Source organism: Mercurialis annua, linkage group LG1-X (genome assembly GCF_937616625.2).
Source record: "Mercurialis annua linkage group LG1-X, ddMerAnnu1.2, whole genome shotgun sequence".
Classification (NCBI taxonomy): domain Eukaryota; kingdom Viridiplantae; phylum Streptophyta; class Magnoliopsida; order Malpighiales; family Euphorbiaceae; genus Mercurialis; species Mercurialis annua.
The window spans coordinates 12,285,396-12,311,055 of NC_065570.1; the positions used below are offsets into that span (position 1 = coordinate 12,285,396).

Sequence of the window (25,660 nt, forward strand, 5' to 3'; positions counted from 1 at the left end):
GTTAACTCAACAATTAAAAAGGAACATATAATAAGTAAAAAACTAATAATATTTCTATCCACAATTTTGATAATTTTATCAAATATATATTTTAAATAGATTAAACAGTTAGATTTGTCAATTTTATAAATTGAAACAATTATATATCCATAGGCCTAATTATTTTAAAAAAAACCCACATTAAACTTTTTTTTCGTTTGTACCCTGATCTTATAAAAAAGTCATTTGTACCCAATTTTGGGTTTTTAGGTTTCATCTCTATCCAATATAAAAATATAATTGACAATTTAATGAATTATAGGATGAAAAAATTAAAAACAAATAAATAAAAGGTTATATCATATGTCTAATTAGTATATAAATATAAATTAAAAAATTATTTTAAATTTTTTTTTGATTAAAAAGAGGCAATTTTAGTAGTTTTAGGTAGAGATGAAACATAAAAATTCAAAATTGGATAGAAATGACTTTTTTACAAGATCAGGGTATAAACGAAAAAAAAGTTTTTTTTTTAAATAATGAAGCCTATATCCATATCATAAGTTATGTAGTTTTTCTTTTTTAGCTGCACCAAATAAATTAATGTGAGTAATCATGATCGGATCAAACACGTTTTGATTATATATTTAATAAAATGGTCAAAATTATAAATAGAAAAATCATTTTGCTTAACAAGTACTTCCTCCATCCTAATAGAGTTGTCTACTTTCTCTTTTTTTGTCTCAAAACTCTTAAGACTTCTAGTAAATAACAACCTTTGAAGTTAATTTTTTCATAATTTAAAATCAACTAATGAGCTAGTATTTACTACTATCTATTAGTAAATGAGATTTTTTGACTATATTAAATAAAGGTATATAGGAAAAGTAGAATTAAAATTTGTACAAATTCATAGCACGAATTGTATTTTCTTTAACTGTGTGATAATGTGAAAGTGAACAATTTAATTGGGACGGAATGAGTAGTAGGTACCCCTATTTTGGAGAGGATGCAAACTAATTAAAATACTTAATTTTTTTATTAATTTCATAGCATTAAAAAAAATTCGAATAAACCCCAAACTCTTGCTTTTTCTTCATTACAACGAGGTGAAATAAGATTATTTCTTGCTTTTTTTCACAGCTATAGGACTTCTTACATTATGCACCCCATCCGACCAAACCAGAGTCCCAAATACATAGCCGTCACTCCGAGATAATCCCTTCGCTATTATCATCACCTTGAAATTTTTCTCTTCACTTATCTTAGTAAATTTCAAACTCCTCGGATCGACCTTGACGATGACTCCCTTAGGCGCCTTGACACGAACCTTATACGTGCCCGGATTTCCGACATTCTTTAAGGTTCGAGTTAATGTTGCATTACCGGAGAGATTAGGGACCGACATCGATGGATAGTTGAAGTTCAACAAGGTACTATTGGCTGATGAACACTTGTGTGACTTGTTAAAGGTTAATATTTGTGTTTTGTTGTAGCCAATTGAGCACAAGAAGTTCAAGTAGTCATTGGGGCCTAAGTCGTAAACCAAGCCTGGGTCCTTTGCCCGGTTCGGCCGGATATGACCTGAACCGTAATTGAATGGAGTTGCCTGGCTCTGAGTCTCGTTCAAGATTGGTTTTCTGGTGTTGGTCCTAGTACTTGCTGAAACAAAATTAATATGTAGTCAGTATAGTTGGTGAAGGGTATTGATTTAGAAGAGGACATAAATGCGAGAAAACAAATAATTGGAAATATGGGTAAAATGTTTTTAACTTTTCGTGAGTATGACCAAATTGATAGAATATTCATAATAAATAATTTCATCAGTCTATTCCGTCAATTTTAGATTCATAATTATCTAAGAACTATATGAAAAATCCTCTCAAAAAATAACTATATAAAAAACATTAAGAGTCTAACTAATTTTTTTTATCTAGTTCTTATATTTAATTTATTTTGAACTTTTAGATCTTTTGGAACGGAATAAGAACATGTATTATAGTTGCCTTGAGACAAGCAAGGGATTAAATTTAAATATCCACCTAACCCGACAACTTGGCCAAATGAACCATATTAGCAAACAATGAGAGAGACCAAATAAATAAAATTTTACAAATAAATGGGTCTATTGAATAAAAAAAACTTTAAATAGGGACAAAATAAATACAAATTGGAAAGTATATGGACCTTTTATCATTTTTGTCGTAAAAATTGTTAATCGCTAACGGCGAATGAGCTACTCACTCAAAATTTTCGTCCATAAAAAACTCATTATATAGAAAATGAATCCTCCCATATCGCTGGACTCCCACAAGCGTTCCTTCCTCCCCAATTATCAAAAAAATGAATAAACAAAAAATTCAAAATTCAGTTTTTTTTGTAAATTATATATAATTCAGCATTTTTTATTAATGATAAATTAGTTTATATCTGAAGAGTATTTTTGTAAAATTATTTTTATAATGACATAAAATTTGTTTTCATAAATTTATAAGATAGTTCCTTAAAATTTAGTAATGTTTTCTTCAATTATAAACTACTTTATCATAAAAATAAATTAAAAATCTAAAATATTTTTAATTTTTATCAATAAATTTTTAACTTGTTTGTTGGATATAAATGTGAGGACTAGTTCTAAATGTTATAGATTTCAATATGAGTTCTAGCATTGCAATTACAGTTCATTAGTACGTAGATGTTGGTACCTGTTGTCATGATTGCAGATCTAATGGCAGCAGGACTCCAATAGGGATGCAAGCTTTTGAGAAGAGCGGCGACGCCGGAAACATGAGGACACGACATTGAAGTTCCGGAAAGAATATTGAACGGAAGATGGCGATGATCGACGAATGTGTTAGTCGATCCTCGTGCTTTAGTGAAAGCAGCTAAAATGTTTACTCCAGGTGCTGTTATATCCGGCTGCACATTTTTATTAATTTGTCAAGAATCAGGCAAAATTTCAAGAAATTAGAACTTCATATTAACTTGAAAAAAATAAAAACAGAGCTTAAATGAAATTCAGTTGTAAATAAAAATGAACATGAAAACTCATCTTATTATAGAAAATAATTCCATATAATCTAAAATCAGAGCTTATAATTAAAGGGATACCAAACACAAATAGCCATTTTTTATTGAACTCTATCAAAATTTATTTAAATTGATTTAGATAAAACATCCAAAATTGTAAAATAACAAATAAAAATATTAAACTTCAAAATTGTAAAAATAACAAATAGAATGCTAAAATTTAAAACTGGGGTAATTTTGATCCAGCTAATAAAATACCTTAAGAATATCTGGAGTGATGGCATTAGGTCCAAGAGATGAAAATGAGGCCATGACGGGTGCAACATCTTTTCCAACTTCTGTAGCACCACTTATATAAGCCACTGGTGACCTGTTCCCAGGTTCGAAAGTAGAGATTATTAATTTTCAATTTTATCACGTCATTTAAAAGTTATTATATCAATTTCAAAATAAACATATAGTTTGATAAAATTTTAGAATTTATAATGCAAAAAAATTTAAGAAAAAATGCACCGAAAATCATTTACTTGCCATCCGGGGAAAAAATGTTTGGTAACCAAAATGAAAGTTATTTAAAACCCAAAATATAGGTTGCTTACTTGGTGCTGTTGATATAAGTTAAAATTGCAGGACCGTCGCTTAGAGAAACAACAGCAGTAGGAATAAAATGAGCTTCAGGGGTGGATGTAAAAAAACTCGAAAGGATTACGCCTATTCCGCCAGCTTTACCAACAATGTAGCTCTTCTCAATATCTTGATTAAAACCAGCATCACAGTACACAATTTTCCCTTTTACCTTGCTCGGATCAAGCGTTTCTTCAACACAATAATGTCTGTCCAAAAACACACATTTACATTACATATTATTAAGGCATTACGGTACAAAAAAACCCTATACGTATTTCCGAAAGAGCTTATAAGCCTTTTTAGTTATTATTTGTCATTTGAACTGTCAACGTTTTTTAACAGTGCAAATAAACCCACACGCTTGAAAACAAACCACAAAAATAACTAAAAACGTGAGGATCTATGTGGCAAAAAAATAAACTGTAAGGGTTTTTTTTGCACCGTTTAAAACATAGAGGGCCCAATTGGTAAAAATATAACTAAATAAATGTATGTACTCTTTCTGAAAAATTTAAAGGATTATTTTTATACCTTTAGCCTGTTAATTTCAATAGTTAAATTAGCAAAATTTTGTCTGCTTACGCTCTGTCAAATGTGTCATTGGGACCCTTAGCGTCCAAAGCGTTAATCAATGGATAAAACTTCTTGGCAGGCAATGTATTTGTATTGAAACTCAGACCCTGTTCATACAAAATGTATAGATTGTTATTACTGTAAAATTGTTCCTTATCTTAATCTGAAATAGTTATAACTGTAAAATCCATTATTTGAAGGGACAAATAGATCTACAAGTTTTTAAAATCAGATCTAATATATCCAAATAATTCAATTTCAGATGGATAATAAACAAATTATATTTAATTGATCATTAATGCCATATAAATTTATGGACCAAAATGAAAAAGAAAGATATCTTGATCCACATTGTATGGTCTGATGAATTAGATCTATTTTCCTCTATTAAGGTCAAAGATTTTATTAAAAACATTATTTCATATAAAATAGTGCAAAATTTTATTATTGTTTTGTCTCATGTTAGATTTATTTGACATGATTTTTTAAAGTTTTGGATCTACTTAGTCTTAATTGACAGAATTTAATTGATCATGTGACGGACCAGAATAACACATTCCAAAAAGAAAAACATATGAGATTTAAATTTCAAGTCATTTAATTTTTTTAATTTTTTTATTTTAATCATGGTGACTAAACTTTACGAGAATAAATTTTGGTCGACAAATCAAAAACCATTTGCCAAAAACAATTTCGTTGATATAAAATTAAAATTTAATCACCAAAAAAGAAAATTTAAAATTCGAATGACACTGAAATCAATTTTTTTAAAACAACGAGAAAAATACGAACCTTGTAAATCTTTTTATTGCCGAGGACGGCACTCGAAGTAAAATTTCGATCAATAGTACTAGCAGCAACAGTGAAAATCCAAGGTGCAGTATTAGAAGAACTACTTATAGAAGGTCCAGAATTTCCGGCAGAGCAAACAACAAGAATCCCATTAGCAACCGCATGAAACGAACCGATCGAAATGGCATGATTGAAGTAAAATCTCGGTCGACTTCCGAGCGAAACCGACAAGATATCAACACCATCACTAATAGCAGCATCGAAAGCCGCTAATACATCAGCATCAAAGCAACTTGGCCAGCAAACTTTATACGAAACAACCCGAGCATTCGGTGCACCTCCTTTCGCAGTTCCGTTGGCGGACCCTAAGAAATTAGCACCCGAGACAAAGCGTCCTGCGGCTGTGGCGAGGGTGTGTGTGCCATGGCCGTTCGTATCGCGAGCGGTGTCGTGGGAAGTGTTTAGAGGAGTGCCTAAAGAAGCTAAATAGCCTTTGTTGAAGTATCTTGCTCCGATTAGCTTTTTGTTGCATTTAACCTTATCGTTTGTGTCGCATTTTCCTTTCCATTTCGATGGTATAGGTCCCATTTCGTCGTCATTGAAGCTCTCCGATTCCGGCCACACTCCTATAATCACGTTTTATTAGTTCTGATTTACAGATCTTAATGACATTGTTTGATTAGTTCTTTTCATAAATTAAATGGAACATCGCTATATGTGTAATGCTAAAAACAATCATTTTAATTTCATTAGTTTTAGAAATCCTAGAGAGTAGAGATAATTTGGCGATAGTAATTAAAAATATTAATTCGAAATTATTGTTCAGATGTACTTAATATTATAATTATTCGATTTAAGATCCGTGCAAAGCTAAAGATTAAAAAAAAAACTACATCGGTCTTGATAGACAACTTTTTCTTGTCCTATTTTACAAATGGTCATTTTTTACTTAAATGGCTAATCATCATATATATCCTTATTAATTATTAAAATCTATTAAAAAAATCAAAAATATTGAAACAATGACTACAACATTATAATAAATTAATTCATTTACCTGGATTAAATAATTTTTTTAATATTATATTTTATCATAATGAAACTACTAACAATTTGGGAGGATGGAGAAGTAATTATCTTCTACATTATGTATATAGTCTAATAATAAAAATATTATAAATTAATATTAGAGTCTTAATTTGGTCTAATTCTTTTTCACCATTGTAATGGAAATACATAAAACTAGTGATTTAATATGGATAACTTGAACACATTTTGTGGCCATCATTATAATGGAAAATTAGTCACGATTCAACATTAATGTCTGTCACATGACATACTTCCCATTACATAATTAATTATCCAAACAAATCCACGTATTAATGCACATATAAAAAAGAAATTTATAAGTTACCAGTGTCCAGATTGCCAATAATTACATCTTCACCAAATCTTCCTTTTCGCCACAAAGAGTCAGCCGGAATTTGTCCATTTTTCTCCAGACCAAGAAATTCCCATGATCTTGTAGTATGCAGCTCATTTTCTTCATTAGCAAATACCGACACAACTTCTGGCCGTCCTGAAATTTTATTTAAATAGCGTACCAAATAAATCAAAATTTCCATGCTAAAATTAATATTAAAATTCTTTAAAATTAGTGAAATTATTGTACTTGAAATTTCATGGACTTCCTCATCTTCAAGAATTGCAGCAAATCCATTGATATAATGTGTATATGAATAGAATATTGCCTCTCTTGCCTTATCCTTGCTGCATTTTTCCATTAAGAATTTTCATAAATACTAATCATAAAAAAGAATTTTCATAAATAGAATATAATATATATGGTGGCATGGGGGAATTAGTATGCAAATTTAACAATGTAATTTTTTTTTGAATTAATGTACCTTTTCATGCAAGAACCTAATAACTCATAGTGGGACTCAGCAATTCCATGAATATCCAATGTAGAAGAAGGCTCAAATCCATGAGAATGTGTACCTAAGTACACCACGTAAGACTGTAGATAAAACAAATATACATAATTAGCTACATTTTATTATTTAAATTTGAATAATAAAGAATTGATTTCTTGCCTTTTTGGCAGCTTGCGCTGGAATCTGAGAGAAAGAGAAGAGAAACAGAAGAGAAATCATAAGGTTTAAGATCTTCATTTCTTCTTCTCAACTATAACACTCCCTAGTGATAGTGTATTCTGTGCTCAATTTATATAATGTTGTGTCCACACATTTCCTTATGAAAAGTCAAATTTTGGGGGCTATTCTAATTAATCTGTTCGGTAAAATTCCATAAAACAATTCATTTTTTTTTTAACAAAGACTAAACCATTAATAATAACAAAAATTATATGAACGGTTTCTCAACATACTGAGTCAACTATTCTAAAAAAAATGATGAGAACTGTAAAAATATAGTCATCGACTAGGGCTAAACTAACCATTAAGGGTCACCCAAATTTGTAAAACTAGATCTAATAATAAAATCTAGATTTATTGAACGTTTTAAGAAAGTCTAACTTCGAATGCACGACTGACCACATTTTCTGTGATACATCTGTTCTCTTGAAAATTAAAAACAACATCGATATTGACGCAAAACATACCTGTACTTGATGAAATTCGTCGTAAGATACTGCCTATAATTGTTTCAGAGATCCAAGTCGATTGTACCGCAAAAAACAATTTCATCTCCAAAGATGAAAAAAACTACTCTTAATTTCGATTAGATTATATCTAATCTCAATTAAAATACTATGATAGAAAATAATTTCTAAATCTAGACCAAAATTGGCTAATAAAGAAACTTTATTCAAAAACTAAAGATAAAAACTATGAAAAAAACTAAATTTGAGAGATTGGTGAGGTGATTTTTGGCCAAAAATGGCTAAAAACCACCCCCCAAATGAACAAGAAGAAAAAAACTTATTAGGATTTGAGAGGTTTTTCAAAAGAGAGAGACGGTTAGGGTTTTTTCAAAATGTTGAAACGGATAATATAAAATAAAACAATTCATTTAAACGAAAGAATTCCATAATACAAAATGTGTATTTCACACAACGGTTTTGTAATATTATTGTGCAATTAGAAAATTATTATTGTTTACTTTTTTATCATTCAATATTTTAATATGACAAACCTCTTATTAATTTAGGCCAAATGACTAAAAAATACCAGTCGTTTCATGAAAGTTTCACAAAAGACAAAATCTTTCAATTTTATCCGGACAAATTGTATAATTTCGTTTCAATTTTGTCCAAATATACAATTTTACTTATGTGGCGTTGATGTGTGTCATTGCCACATCAGCGCCACGTAGGCGCCACATGAATATAATTACATAATTGGACAAAATTAAAATAAAATCATACGTTTCAGGATAAATTAGATAAAATTGAAAGATTTGAATTTTTATAAAACTTTCATACAAGGTGCCTTTTTTTTTGTTCATTTGGCCATTAATTTATTACACAAATAATGTTTCACAATTGTTACATTTTTATAATCACTATTCCATAAACATGGAAGTTTTCAAACCTTTTAGCTATTAAGCTTTTGTATTAATTCTTACTTTTTAGTTTTATTATAATGATTGCATATGCTTACTAATGATATAATGTCATTGGCAGTGGCGGATCCAGAAATTTTATACGGTAGGATTCATATATATATTAAAAATTTAAATTAAATAATATTGAAAAGGAATTTAAAAAATAAATAAATAATCAACCATTAGTTTTCATATATTAAAATATTATGTAATTATATCGTCACTTACGCTATTAATTTTTTTTACAATATATGTTAATAAATTTATAAAAAAATTATACGTTATTAAATAAGTAATTAATATTGATAACTCATTTTATTTTATAAATTATTCTTTATTTATTTGATCGTAGAGAAGCTCCATTTATTATTACTATGCTATATGTAAAATTAACGTAATTGTTAATAAATTTTTTACCAATAATTAAATTATGAGATTCAGTTGCATATATTTTTTGAGTTGAATTTTTATGTTATATATATAAATTATTAAATAAAATTTAAATAAACATATGTTTTTAAAATTTAATATGAGATATGTAATATCTCAATAAATTTGTTTTAATAACCTTTAATTTAATTTGTATTAAATGATTTTTAGTTTTTATGTTTGCAATACACTACGAATGATATTTTAACGCGAACCTGTAATTTTAATTAGCATGCACCAACTTATTAGAATAAAAGGTGATTTCATGGATTAACTCTAAATTTTTAATTAAAATTTTAAAAGATAACTTATGGACTAGCTTCATTAAAATTTGAACATAAACATTTGTTATTAATTTATTTACTTTTCATATATACAGAATTACAGATAGTATATTTTTTTCCCCAAACTCCTCTGGCCATTGGCATGTGTGAATGTGGTTAATTCCCTTGCCTTTAAAAAACCATTTGTGTATCAATGTTATTTTTGAATGGAAAATAGAAAATAAAATCGCATCCCTAAATTAAAGTTCTAGGATTTTAATAATTTAGTTTGGCAAACTTGTGACAATAAAATGAAGGTTATTGTAAATAGTTGAGTATGTTTTAATATACTTCTTCCGCCCTATTTTAATATGTGATTTTTTTAAATGTTATTCCAATTGACAGTTTCAATTTTATTATATTTTATCTAAATTCTTGTACTTTTATCCTCTTTTACTATTAAATTTAAAAAAAAAATTAAATTTAAATTTAAAAAAAATTAAATTTAAATTTATCCTCTTTTACTATTAAATTTAAAATTTAAAATCTAAATTCTTTTACTTTTATCCTCTTTTACTATTAAAATTTAAATTTAAATTTATGTCAATAATAGTGACCTTCTTCAAGCTGCGGGCGTTGTTGGATGCAGAATTGACACACTGCCGATCACTTACCTGGGCCTACCATTAGCAAATCGAAGACTTACAGTTGGGTTGTGGGATTATGTTGTGGAGCGTTTTAAGTCTCGCTTGGCTTTATGGAAAGGTTCTATGTTATCTCCGGCAGGTAGATTGGTGCTTATTAAATCTGTCCTTTTTAGTATTCCTGTTTACTACATGTTCGTCCATAATATGCCGTCTAGTGTTTCTTCTACGCTAGAGATGTATATTAAACGGGTTCTTTGGAAAGGGGATATTACTTCAAGGGTTCTTAGTAAGGTTTCATGGTCAAATATCTGCAAGGATTTCGAAAAAGGTGGATTAGGCATCTACAATATTCGGGTTCGCAACCAAAGTCTCTTGTTTAAATGGGTTTGGAGAATTCGTATCAATCATGATAATAAGTTGTGGAATAAAGTTATTCTTCATTGTTCGACCATTGCCGGATGGGAGGATTTACATAGTGGTGAGCCGAAGAAATTCTCTTACATATGGAAGGGTATTCGAAAAATTTGTTGTGTTGATAAACAGGCTTGGAACATTTTTATTTCCAATGCCACGTTTAGTGTAGGTGATGGGAGATCGATATCACTCTGGCATGATAATTGGATGGGTAGAGGTTTAGCTTCGGAGATTTTTCCTCGTATCTTCAACCTGTCTAATATGAAAAGGGCAAATATAAGAGAAGTGTGGATAAATGGGTGGAGATGGAGGCGTCGGCTTCGTGGCAATGAATTGATCCTATTTACAGCTTTGAATACGATTTTTTCTCGTCTAAATCAGAATGTAAATCAAAGAGACGACGTTATTTGGAACACTGCGAGAGGTTACTACACAGCGGCATCTTTTTGCTCCATTTATTCAGATAGTTGTTCAGCTACTGATCTGGAAACTGGAGCTGCTGCCGTGGACGAACTCGGAGCTATTGTGGTCGGCCATTCAGTTGCTGTTTCAGACAGCCTGGGAGCTGTTGCCGAGGAGCGGGGAGCTGCTGAGGAGAGACGGGGTTTTGCTGCTGCTGTTAATGTAGGAGGAAATGCTGAGGAGAGGCGCACCGTGGTTGTTAGGCACGTTGATGAAGATGCAGTGGGGAGGGAGTCATGTTTAACTACCATTCCATTTATTCATATTTGGAAGTCTTATGTGCCTCCAAGAATCAAGTTCTTCATATGGGTTGCCTTTCATAATAGAGTGCCAACGCTTGACTTCTTAGCTAGACGTTTAATCATTCAACATGAGAATGATAAATGTTCTTTGTGTGATGTGGAGGAAACACAAGTTCATTTATTTATTCATTGCCGTTTCGCTAGAGAGGTGTGCCATAGTATTCTTCAAAAACTTGATATCATGTGGGTTTTCCCAAACTCTTTTATTGATTTCTACAGGCAATGGTTAGAGATTGTTCCAAAGGGTCAGTTTTTTGAATTATGGCGGATGCTATGGTCTGACAGTGTGGGAGATTTGGAAGCATCGGAATAATCGTATCTTTCAAGGGAAAACCGGTTCTAGTATGGATGTCACGTACAACTGCCTCTCGAAAGTAGTTTTTTTATTTAAATGTAAGAGTAGGAGTTTTCCGTATTCAGGTTTGGATTTTTTCAGAAATCCTTACAGTATTCTTTTCGAGATGTAACCTTTTAACCTTCTCTCTTAGTCGTAGCCTCTAGTGTGCCATCTAGTATGTGCCACTTCTTGTGCGAAAGCTTGGAGTTTAAGGTTTTCCCTCCTTTGGGGGTTTTTTAATATAATTTGATTCATCAAAAAAAAAAATTAAGATGATCATTTTGTAAAACGTGTAACATGTAATATAATAAAATGATATAAATATAAAATTAGACTTCATTTAATGAATTTTGTTAATTAAGTATTATATGGAAATTAAGATTCTTGATAATTAGGGTGGAACAGAGGGAGTATATGAAAACATAACTAGTTTACCAAATTGTTTATTAAATTCAGACCCGAGTTTCGACCAAAAGTCTGAATTTCAAAATTATGACCCTGATCCTGATCCCGATTCGACTCCCAAGTTTGATCTGATTTTAGAATGTGACCCCAATCTAAGTTTTGATTCCAACACAAGCACCTATTATATTTAGATTCTTATCCATATTAAGGTTCAGACTCCAACCCAGGTCTCAACTGTGACTTCTAATCCCGACCCCTCTTACTTATGACTTTGTTTCTCGACCCCAACTTTGATTCATGACCCTAACCCCAACATAAAACCCGAAGTTTCGATCTCAACTCTGGTTCTAATCCCAACTCAACTCCCGACCCTCACTCTAATCATGAGTCCTAATCCTTACCCAATCTTAACCCTAACCTAACCCCGAGTCCCAATCCAACATGACTTTTAACCCCGATTCTAGCCCTGACGCCGAATCTTGACCCTAACACTAATCCTGACTCTCGACCTTAAATCCCAATCCTTAGCTGAGTATCGACGAGCACCAGTCGTAACCTTAATATTTATTGACCTTGGCTTACAAATCCGATCTGAGTCATGACTCTAATTTGAGTGTGGACCCAATTGTGACTTGAACGGAACCCGAGTTCCAATCTAACTCTTACTCCGATAACTACTCTGACAAGAATGGACGAACCGTACTAGAAGTATTAGATCATATTGAATCTCATAAATGTAGGAATAGAGTTTGAATAAACTACTCTTCGAGTGGTTAATTCCAACTAATACACTAAGACATAGCATGTATAAAGAGGGGTCTTAGTAAGGTATAAACCAATTCATTCTTTTATAATATATCCACATTATTCATGTACTGAAAACTAACTTATACATAAGAGTTTATTCGAACCAAGGAGGTTCGAATCATTCTGACCTATTATGTTTCACAGGTCGAACCAAGAAGGTTAAAGAGATCGGATCCAGTTTCACTAGAACAATCACCAATAATACCTATACATATTATTCATTTTATCCACCTATTAATTTACTCCTATTTGTCTCACAATATAGTTGATTTTAATATTGTATGGACTAAAAATAACAGTTAAGTAAAATAAATGCAAATACTTAAAATAAATGGTTAACGTCACCATATAACACAACCTTTTGAATTTTTTTTCGATTTAAATACAAACTATAAAACATTTCAACTAATAGCACAACTTTCTATCATGTGGCATATAAAGCATAAATGTCTAAAACGACGTCGTTTTAGTCATTCGTACGACCAAAAACGACGTCATTTTAACAAAAAAAAGCAACACATAAAATGCATAACGTGTTATAGAATGAAAAGTTTGGAAAGGTTGTGCTAACGGATGAAACACTTTTTAGTTTGTGCTTAAATAAAGAAAAGGTGAAAGGTTGTGTTATATGGTGACGTTAACCCTAAAATAAATGAAAACAATACTAAGAAGTCAAGGATAAACACCTTTTCATATACTTCATTAGCTCAAGGATTATAAACATTCATGCCAATTGAAATTTGAGCTACTCTAAACCTCCAATCTTGCACTCTCAAATCATAGACTAAAAACACTCTAATTTAATCAACTTTTAATCATCTAATTCAGTTTCGTGTTATCATACAATTAATATAATCAATTGAATTTGAATTATTAAGTAATCCCTACTGAACACTTAATCGTTAAATCATTCTCATGTTATTAATTTTAAAGCTCCTGTTTATCAGTCTATCTTAAACTATCTCTCTCAAGTCTAATCAAGATATAAATCACATTCAATTGGCCAAATCAAACATAAGTAATAAGCATTATAAACAAGACACAGTTGTCACTAAACCATAATAAAATAATGAAAAAGCATAATCTAAGTGTTAATCTTCAAAAGGATTTAATTATACATAATAATAAAAGCACAACAAGAATGTCGTCTTCGTCTTCATCCTTCGTTCCTTTATTCCGCTGATGTTCTTATTAATAGTGGAAAATTAACACAAAAATAAACTAAAATCGAACAGTTGACACTCACTAAGCAAAACCTTTTTTAAATGATACCCAATTGCTCGAATGAATTGAGCTCGACTAATACTATGTAAACTAAAAAGTAATGAAACTAGCCTAATTAACTCTTATGTTATGAGCTTTTGTCTTGCTTGTATAGTGCTTTTATGTTTTGATTAGGGTTTGCTCCTTTTCCATGTGTTTTTTTTTCGGAGTTATTATTTAATTTAAACATTTCCGTATGGAAAACAGTGTCAAAACACGTAAAAAAATTGCAAAAAGATAATAAAACAAACTGCACTTTTATGCATAGTTTTGCATGTTTGTGTATTTCAATTTTAATGTCTTGCACGTTCGTGCCAGGCTATACAAAAACTCTCCCACTTGATCTCCCTTGGCTGCACGTTCTTGCACATTCGTGCAAACTTGACTACTGCATGACCACCAACTTCAAAACTTCATAACTCAATGTAGACACCTCCAAATGAGTTTTTTTTATTCTTTGTAAAGATTAAGATATCTAATTTATATCTTATAAAGAACATTATCTCACTAGAAATATTAAAAAATGACCACTGAATGGAAAGTGGCAAAATCTCGGCGTCTATTTCTTCAAAACTTCGCAATTTTTTTAGCAATATTTAAATTCTGATCCCAATAGCTAGCATAAAGGCTAAAAACACACAAAGTACACTGGCATTGGGCCTAAAATGCTAAAAAAACAATTACAAAAAACCCTAAATAAACACGAATACGAGATAATTGCACTAAAACAACATCGAAAAATAGAAGTAATTCTACTCCCATCATATATGATTAATAGACTTTGTATGTATAGCCTCATAATGTAGTTTTGATTATTGTACATAGATAGATAGCCTCTGAGGAAATTAAAACAAACAAAAAATTTAAAACTAGCTATTTCAACTCGTCAATTTTAAAATCATCACTGATTAAGTATATGCATTGTAGTTTAAACTTATTACTTTCTTTTGCTTGGATCTGAATTTTAGAATGTTATATAATTCACGTTTAATATGACAAAGTAATACTTCCAAAAACATTGGTAAGAACCTGTAATATAAACAATTCAAGGTCAATATTTCTCCAAAAATTCTTTTTTCGATTATGAAAGTAATCATTAAATCACTTCAATTAATTTACCTTAGGAGTTATACAAAAAGTGCATGCAGTCAAGTCGCTGTCACGATCCGATTTCCACCCGAAACTCGAGCCGAGACCAGCCCTAGAGAATGGGAGTGGTTGCTCCGAAACCCGTAGTAAGTCTAAAACTCTTTATTAATTTTTCGCGTTTAAAACATAAAAAGGCTTTCAACCTTGTTGCAAAAACACTTTAAACCTTTATTAAAAACACGATCGTAAACTGTGATTGTATCTCTAGACATCAGGGCACAATTGTCATTTCCAATAACATATTAGCCCTGTCCAGATACAATGCCACAATACAAAAATTGGGTCTTAAGACCGTGATTGTATTTTAAGAAAAGAGAGCGCAAATATCAATTTCATATGACGTACCTGCTCTGTTTCCAATACAATCCTAAAATGCTAAAATCATGAAACCAGTGTATTTCTTAAACAACTGGGCAAAGCATTTTTAAAAACATGCAGCTTTTCAATCATATACATATACATTAGTTTAAATTAGAGTATATCAAAATAAGTTTGAACTACTGTAAACAGAAAGACAGACTTCCCGGTACCCAACTACTTGCAGCTCTAGAGGTATGGTTGACATTGACTTCCATAATTATTATGGAAGTCCGACCTCGTACTTGATTACCTGAAAGGTGAATATTGGGGGGGTCATAAATATAACATTTCTGAGTGAGTTCACAATTTTACAATTGAATATTCAAACCGCATATATATAAAATATTTGTATATATAAAATATTACCATTTACTGATTCAGATGAAGCCTTACAAGGTAGACTATTATATAGGTCTCAACCTACACAACATGGGCCTTAGACTGTAAACTGAATCACTATCGTCTAAGTCGGGTGTCTAGACCGTAACCGTTAAACTACTATCATAGTGTTACCTATTACCGTAACCGTTCAGCCGTCTCAAACTGTTAAATCAGGGTCCCTAGCACTTCCAACATCCAGTGACTTAACTAACCTCTATGTTAGAAACAAACTCATAATTAGCATACTACTGGTGATCACACAGTCCTATTGAAAATCAGTAGGAAGTATGTTCCAATTGATCTTTCATAGTTAATATATACTAGTGCGATTTGTTATTTAAAATTATGTCATTAGCGACAGATTAATTTTTCCAACGCTAAATGGCCAACATCCGTCGCTAAGTTCCTTGTCGCTTAATTATTTAGCGACAGAAAAAATATTAGCGACGAAATTTTAAAAATTTAGCGCCGGATTAAATCGTAAAATAAATTATATTATTTAATTTACTGCCCACTGTCATCCACCCACCCACGACAAGTCACCCACCGTCACTACCCTATGATTTTTGCAAATTTTCAAGTAGGTCACCCATCCCTCCATTGCCCCAACTCAATCCTCTTTAACCCTGAAGTTCCCTCAGGCGTACCTCTATCTTAACCAACTCTGATTATTTTTCAATATCTATATATATTATATTTAAATATAACTAAAAAGAATAAATATTTACTCCCGCATAGTAAAATAATTTTTTTTCATAATAATTTTTTTTAAATAAATATTCATTATTTTTAGAATATTTTTTAGTAGTGGGTTAAAACACTTTCTAGTAGTGGGTGTTACAGTCGTGTTATATGATGAATATAACATGTAAATTTTTAAAGTTGTCAAAATAATATGAATGTAGTGATTAGTAAAATATAAATTATTATAGTATTATTTTTATTTATTATTGAATTATACTACGTTTTATTATTAATTTAAGAATATCAAATTAAAAATTGAAGGTATGTATATTTTGATTTTTCGGTTTGGTACACTTTTTTAGTATCGATATCTATTTAAGATTCAAAACTGAACCAATTAAATTTTTGGTTCGATTCAAAAAATATTAGTAATCAACAAATATTGTCTATTTTTGCCTATTTTTAGTAAACCACAATTTTTATAATTAATCTTCTTATATTGTCTTTATTTAAGATTTACTATTTACTGTTACAGTATTATTTTAAGAACGTGACCTATTCATTATATTTAACAATGATATTTTTTTTTGTCATAGGCTAAATTTCCATTAATAATAATAAAAATACAATAAATGAATGGTTCTTCAACAGATTAAAAAAATTATTCTACAATAATTATAAGAGGTGTAAATGCAGCTGTAAATACAGTCATCGATTAAGGCTTTGCAAACCACCAAACGGGTCACCCAATACATTTATGGTTCAAACGTTAAAAATATGATTTTAAAGCCGCTCTATTTTTGAAACTTCAAGTCTTATCTTCAAGATGAATCCAAAAATAAGATCTAATAAAACACAAACACAACACTAAAGAACATATTAGAAAAAAGCAACTACAAAGACTTTATTTTTTAAGTTGAGGATTTAGATCCGATCAAAAAGCTTTTAACTTTTGTAATCTGAGTAAAGATCTGTCAAATCGACTAACGAAAAAAAAAAAGAAAAACATCATTAACTGACACTACTATAAAACTCATTTTAGCAACGGATTTTTTCGTCGTTAAAGGCTGAAATCCGTCTGTAAATTAAGTTTTCCGTTGGTAAAAGGTTAAAATCCGTCGTTAAATCAAAAAAATTTCATCTGTAATTTTCTATTTTCTACTAGTGTGATTTTTGAAGAAAACCACTAGTTAAAATGAGAAGGTGGTTTTTCGGCCACCAAAACCACCTTTATGGTTCTTTATCCATCTAAAATGAAAGGATGTTCTTTATTGGACAATAACTAAATATTACTAAAAATAGAGATTAAAAGAATGGAGGAGGTGGTTTCCCGACCAAAGGCCAAAACCACCTCCTCAAAACTATGATTTTTGATTTAGATTTTTTAGAGAGTTGAGAGATTTTTTTTTATAGAGAGAGAAGGATTTCAGTTCAATGCTGTCCTTTCTTACAAACTACGCTATTAAAATCAGCATGACTCCGAAATTCAAGGGATATAAATATCTCACATCATCACATGCCTAAAGACTTAGAAAAACTGAAATGGATATATCAAAAATTCCAACCTGTAGCCTTTGCATTTCGATAAATTAATAACTTAAAGACGAAAAATTATTATTCTTGAAAAAATGAAATATTTTCATTATAAAAAAATGAGATATTTTTCTTAATATCCAATTAATAATTTAATATCAAAGATAACAGTAACTTAGTTGCAGAGTCAACTAGCTAGAAGTTGGAAGGTCTTCGCTACACTTCCAGATATCCATGAAATGCTTATATATGTCTTTCATCCTTTATGGCATTTATTTCATGCATGTGAAGATACAGCTAAATTATTTGGTGTGCAATAACTTTGAAATACATCTCCCACATTCATAAATAAATATATGTAGGTCTTGTTTTAAATACGTACTATTCCTTCCGTTCCAAAATAATATCCCCTCCGGTACATAATATTTGTCGCATTTGACTTTTTTTCGTCCATAATATTTGTCATGTTAGAATATCAAAAGAGCATTAATTAATTGCTATTTTTTTCATATTTGTCCCCCATTAATTTATTAAAATAATACAATAAACATATAAAAATGATAGTCATAAATATAAGCAAGTTTCAATGTAGGGTTAATTTAGTAAAAGTGTTTATAAATTAAAACATATTAATTGTTTTTTTAATGTGTTAAAGCCAAAAAGACAACAAATATTATAGACCGGAGGGAGTAGTCCATTTTTTTTCCTTTTCATACAGTTTAAGAAATACAATTAATGTTCTAACTTTTTATAGTTTTATTTTCATTTTTTCATCATATCCTTATTAAATATGACGATTAATTTATTTTTTACGCTAATAGCATTAAATGGTAAACTTTAAATAAGGGTAATATGAAAAAATCAACCTCCAAAATTGTGGTCTAATAGGAACATGGACAACTATTTGGAACAAAAAGAAAAAAAAAGTGGACGATTATTTTGGGACGGAAGGAGTATATGTTAATTGTGTAAATTAAAAAAACTAAAATTTATAAATAGTTTATAAATTATTCATCAATACGAGTTTGATTTGAAACTTTTGTAGGTTCACTAGCACTTTCACTAGCCTCGTGACCTAAAATGTCACCTTATAGTATTTCAGAGCTATCCTTTTAAGAAGAAAGTTGATTATCATAGTCTTCTTTATATTTTATGTATGATTCTTCTTGAAGTTTTTCAGCTCTTTCTTTAGTCAAGTCAAATTTTGCAACTCCTTTGGCTAGATAAACTTACTTCGACATTTGAGACACCAATGACTTTGTATTCTCGTTATGTTGAACCAAGAATTTTTCCTTTCGTTCCTTTTGGGGAACTAAAGCTTTTTCTTTTACCTTTTCATAAACCTTTTTAGATTTTATCAGTTCTTTTGAACTCGCATCTTCACTTCCCCTTTGACACTCTGAGATAAAATGGCCAAGTTGCTTGCACCGCCAACAAAGACTATACTTTGAATCCTTCATTTTTTATTCGTCCTTTTAGGACCAGAGCTTACGCTCTCATCATTCTCTTCATTTTCTCGTTTCGCATGGCACTTCTTTCTTGTATGCCCTTCCTTTTTACAAATTCAGCATAACTTGTTTTTGGCAGCAGGATCTATCTACAGTATCATAAAGTCCACGAAAAAGAGAATTAACTATCACATTTTTATCATATGCAATATATTTAATAGAAAACTTGTAATAACTAAACCATTCTTGCAACCTCAAGAGTTTAACTTGTCTAGCTTTTCTGAAGTTCAAATTATTAAACCTTTTAACACAAGTTGTATCTGTTTTAAGAATAAACCTTTTGGTGCTATAAGAAGAGATTAAAAAGCTTTCATTCCGTTTTTTTGCCGCCAATACTTCTTTTTCATGAATTGGATAATTTAATTTTGCACCCTTAAAAGTTCTAGATCAATACTTATAAATAGGTTCAGGTTTTCTCCCTCTGATTCTAAGGACTACACCCCAACTTTTATATGAAGCATCTGCCTCTAACACTAACTCATCTATATCTAAGGGTAAATTTAAACATGACTTTTTTTTCTTTTACCTGTTGTACAACTAGAGTGTCTTCTTCATTTCAATACTAAGAAGTTTTATTTGAAGATTCCCTAAATATCCTTTCTAAGTATTTGGACAAATCTTTCACGAATTGTCTTATATAGTTAACCAGACCACTAAATCTTCCTATCTTCCAATTCATTAGGAAAATTGATAATTTTTTCAGAGATATGACTTTGTAGCCATATTTTTCCTTTTGCTATTTCTATCCCTAGAAATTTTATCTTTTCCTTAAACCATTCTATCTTTCTTTCAGGTAGAATCATTCCTTCCTTTTAAACAATATCAGTCACTTGTTCAAGGTGACTCATGTGTTCAGCTTCATTATTGCTATAAACTAACACATCGTCTATAGAGACCACATAAAATTTCTTTAATGCCTAAAAAGCATTATCCATTTTGGGTTAAAATATGTCTGAAGCATTTTTCAAACCGAAAGACAATACTAATCATTAATACATTCCTTGAGGAGCATTGAATGCTGTTAATGGTATAAAGTCTTCCTTCATTTTTTCTTGCCAATAACTGCTCTATAAATCAAATTTAGAAAAAAATGACGGTTTTTTAAGACTTAACCTGTCAATTACATCTCCGGCTGTAGAATCTTATAGCCATCATCTTTGGTCATTTGGTTTACCTGACGATAGTCTATATACATTTGTGATTTTCCATGCACTTGTTCGGCATGAATAATTACAATAAAAGTTGGACTAGAATGTGGACTTTCACTATTTCTAATCAAGCATTTTTCGAGCAAATCAGGATTCTGTTTACCAATTTCCTCTATCATTTCTTCAGAATAAGTTATATTTTTTGATCTGATGATAGTATGAGGATTTTTCAGTTGTAGTTTAAATTTTATACCAATTAAAACTCATAACTAAAATGGTCTTCACTAAAGTTATCAGTTAATTTGTTTAGAAACTTATCCTATTTGTTTCCTCCAAGCTGTATGCTTCTTAAAATAAGTTTTTCTATTACATTTTGTGTTTGACACAAATTCTCATGCCAATTGGTATCATTAGAATTTTTTATCCAAATAAACAATCAATCCATGACTCACTACATTGTGCTCGCACTCTGTATGCTGGCTCACAAGGTATAGATCTACACAACTCTGAAATTTTCGCTGGATAAAAACCAAATTTGAATTTCAATTGTGGACTCGCAAGAGTTGTGATTTTGACACCTACAATTGAAATAAATACATCATCTTGCACAAACGGACAATTTTCTTTTTACCCTTTTAGGAAAGCATTTCCTAAAATGATATCCGCATCTAGTTCAAAAAAAAAATGCTAAAATCATATCAATAATGATTTTTTTTTCATTTATGATACACATGAAACTTTTGAGCATAATGTGTTACTAGGTTCACCTAACCTCCTGTCATGCATAAAACAATAGGTTCGGCCAATGGTTTCAACCATCATTATAATACATTAGGTCTAGCACTATTGATTGTTGCTTCTGTGTCAATTAATGCATGTAGACAATAATCATAATAACCTGAAAATTTGAATGTTAGTGAAATATAAGTGCTCAAATTGAATTTTTCCTGGCTAAAGATCTTTTGTGATGCCAATGGAATAGGTGATGTCATATTCCATATTTATACAAAAGGCATTGAACGATGATAAATTATTTGGATTTTTCGAACAAGCTCACTCTTAGAAAATAGCAAATTGCCGACAGAAAAATCTTGATTTAGGGACGGATTTCGACCTTTTACCGACGAAAATTGATTTAGCAATGGATTTTAGCCTTATACCGACGGAAATATCCGTTGCTAAAGGACTGTTTTCTAGTAGTGAAATATTATTACATGTCGCATTAATCTTATACTTTTATGGCCTTCTTCTTCATATGCATAAATAGTCAGACTTACTTCTTTGTAGCCTATAATTCTCCTATTATTAGATGATTGTCCATCCTCTTCTTTTATCAATGTTCTAGTAATTTCTATCCTATTTTCTGCTGCACTGGAAACTGATCTTCTAGGTAGTTGGTCTAATATTGTAGCATTAAGCATGTTCCTAGTGGATAATAATCTCTAGAGAATAGGATCAGAGATTTTAAAACTCCTCATAGGCTCTTCCAGATTCAGAATAATGTCTTTTCCCCTTTGGGTTATCTGAGAAGATCTTATTTATTTTGAAGATTCAACTGAATTTGTATGCACCCAAGTCTTGGGCCAACTAAGTTCTACAAGGTTTATTTCTTTCCTATTGAATCGCTTATAGTTATATGAACCTTCTTCAAACAATTCTGTTACTTTAGAAATGTTCCTCACTTCTGAATTTGTCGTGTTGATAAGTATAAAGACAATCATAGTGTGATACGCCAAATACTTGGTCTGAGAACGCATTCTATTCATCTTAGAGGATTTTATCCTAAAAGTTAATGAATTTTTCAAACATTTATCAGTTAAGCCATCAAATAATTTGGATACCTTTGAAACCAAACTGGACCATTTGCTAGGTTAGTCTGAATACCAAATTCCTTCCATTTTCTGTTTAGAACTGCTGCCATCACAGGACTGTCCATTGGGATGTTAAACAAAAGGACTGACACTTGGACTAAACCAACGTGGATGTATTTGTATTCACCTTTAGACTTGTTGATCATTTCTCTAATTTTGGTAAGTGTACTTAGAGAAACATCCAACGTTTCTAATTCTGTGCTAAAAAGCTGAGATGTGGACTCAGATTATAAGACATTTAATATTGATTTGAAGCTAAATCTAGACTTACTATAAATAGAATTGATGTATACCTTTAGGAAGTTTTCGTTCTAAACAGTTTCTAGATCGATCCTTCTACTGAAAAGATTCTTCATGCACCAGAGTAGTATCAAGTAAAACTAACTCATCATCCATGTCAGCTCCTGAAGTGTTCATCATGAGTAATTGAGTTGTCCATAAACTAGATTCGTTATTATTAGTTGCATATTCAAAAACTACTTCATAAATTGTTCTATTTCAGAGTTTATATTAGAAAATTCTTCTTAATCTATTGGCTCGCATGCTAGACTCTCATTTTCAAAGAATACTCTTATAAGATTTTCTCTTCGCTTATTCTTTTGAGGACAAGTATCAGCTTTATGACACTTAGGGCCACACACCCAACAACGAGAACAGTTACTCAAAGGTTTTCCCTTAGGACATTTAGGTTCTTTACCATATATTTTTGGATGCATCTATCCTATCTTACTCTCTAAGGTTATTTCTTTTTCTAATAAACCTACTTGGTCTATCAGACTTTCTCTTTTCCTCTCTATCTCTTTTGGATATTTTTCTCTTTTTATATCCTTTGAATATATTTTTTTATTAAAAAATATATTGTCCTAGATTTTTCTTCTATTCTAGAAGAATATACATACCTACCTGGAACATATTCAATTTGAGAACAACAACTCTTGTTTAAAAAAAGAAGACATTTTGCGTCGTGCCTTACATGGAGTTTAGGGCATGATTTTCTCATAGCATATCTCATAGTTTATATCATTTCTCCTAAACCATCGACCACTTTGTCTTCATTTAGGAGAAGTTGAAATGCAATCTTTACTACTTCTGGTCAAGGATTCGAGAGTTTAGCAAAAAATAATTCTAACATGTAATTTTTGGGCTGCCAAGTAAGTTGAAATGCAATCTTTGCTACTTCTGGTCAAGGATCTGGGATTTTACCGAAAAATACTTCTGACATGTAATTTTGGACTGCAAGTCTAAAATATAATAATATTTTTGAAATTCACAAGCAAAAAATAGCACATTCTACAAATTTGTATATAGTTTCATTAAAACCATAAAAAGTTGTTCTTTTTCTAATGAATCTGTAGACAACGAGAAACCAAAAATTTCGCTTTTTAAGGCATCTCCCACTATAGCTAATACTGCATTTGCAAACACTTTTTTTTAACAGTTTATTTTTTATTGGAGTGTGGCTTATTAATGATTCCCACAATTGCATAATTCATAGACACCTCTAGAAGTGTAACCACCTGATTTGACCATAAATTTAATCATAGTAATTCACTCATCTATTTTTTCAGACGCATGTTTTTCATAATTAAGTTCAGATATGCCGTTGGGCTAATTAACGGTCTCAAAGGATCATTCCTAGGTACACATTCTTTTTTATTCTATGAGGATAATTTGGTTTGTACATTGTTTTTCGTAGAGACTAACTCATTAAAAAGTTATGCCATCTATATGCAGAGGAGCTTCTTCTATCAAATCTAAGAATTTCTTACAGTCTTGAGCCAAATTATTATTATTCATGTTGGCTGCTTGCCGGATCTGTAATAAAAAGAACAATTGTTTTTTTGTAAGTTGAAGAATTTATTTTTCAGTTATTGGTCCTTATATCTTTTTTTAACTCTATTTCCCTTTCAATTGCATCTAACCTTTCTTTTATCAGTTTTCCTACTTCATTTGCGAAAGTAGATCTTTCTTCTAGTGAATCACCTAAAATTGTTTTTAAATGAAAAAAATTCAAGGAGTTGGTGCACTTCACTCTGCATGTTGTGTAGCGAAGTCGATTCTGAATTCTCAGTTGGATTACTCATTAAACTATCTTAGTTAAGCCTAATTTAATTAATTATTATTGAAACAACGTTATTTACACTATCTCAAAAGTTTATTTCCTTTTTATTTGAAAATATAAACTAAATTGGAAATAGTTCTTTCTTTTTGAACTTATTAGTATTGCTGTCTGAAAACTATAGCAATCAAACTTGCCTTTTTGATAGTTAAAAATCAGGCTGGTAACCTACAACCTGATGGTGACCTGCTAAAAAAGCGAGTTTGTAACTTTTTAACAAGTTCACAAACTAAATCGTAATAAAATTTCACACCAAATTTATAATAAACCCAATCATTATTACTATTTTATTGTTTTATACTATCAGTAGGAGTTGTATTTACCAATGTTTCTAAAACCGGACTGAAAAGCAAACCGACTTCATCGGGGATTTATGGTTCGACCGGTTCAACCGGGTTGGATCGGATTTTTTAATTTAATTAATATACATTATTTAAATTAAAAATATATATTATTTAAATAAAAGATATGATAAAATATTTAAATTAATATATTTTTTAAATTTTATTTGTGAAATATAATTATAAATTAACACTTTTTAAGAGTATATAAAATAATTATTTTTATGAAAGAAAAAAAGATTTTTAAATAATAATTTTTAAATTATAATTATATAATAAAGGTTTAAAAATAAAAATATAATATATTCAAATAAAATTAAATATGATATATGTAAAATATAATTTTAATTGATTGAAAAAGGATGATATATTAAATAAAATTAATTATTAAATAATAGTGGCTTATCGTTCTTTTGAAGAAGAGAGGATGTCTGTTGGGAGCAATATTTTTAAAACCGTAAGAGAAATTAAATCGACTTTAAGATGAGTCCAAAGTTAACTTGAATTTTTGAATAATAATGAAAAAATTAATAAATTTAAATTTTTCGTGCCTGTATTTTTAATTTTAATATAAACTTAATCTTTTTAACTAAATAATAATATAAATTTGTAGTTAATATAATAATGAAATTAATATGTTAAATTAATTAAAGAAGTCATACTATTAAT

At 30.2% G+C, this 25,660-nt stretch overlaps 1 protein-coding gene across 1 annotated transcript; it reads right to left on the minus strand.

Moving 5' to 3' along the window:
- Positions 1-996: 996 nt before the first annotated feature.
- LOC126664329 (subtilisin-like protease SBT5.3) lies at positions 997-7,214 on the minus strand. The gene is made up of 10 exons (XM_050356678.1): positions 7,098-7,214; positions 6,909-7,021; positions 6,674-6,771; positions 6,416-6,580; positions 5,002-5,627; positions 4,219-4,316; positions 3,609-3,842; positions 3,268-3,379; positions 2,685-2,898; positions 997-1,641 (listed from the first exon to the last, which is right to left on the minus strand). Exons 1-10 carry the CDS (start codon positions 7,173-7,175, stop codon positions 1,100-1,102), a joined length of 2,280 nt encoding a protein of 759 aa, XP_050212635.1. The 5' UTR covers positions 7,176-7,214; the 3' UTR covers positions 997-1,099.
- Positions 7,215-25,660: the final 18,446 nt, after the last annotated feature.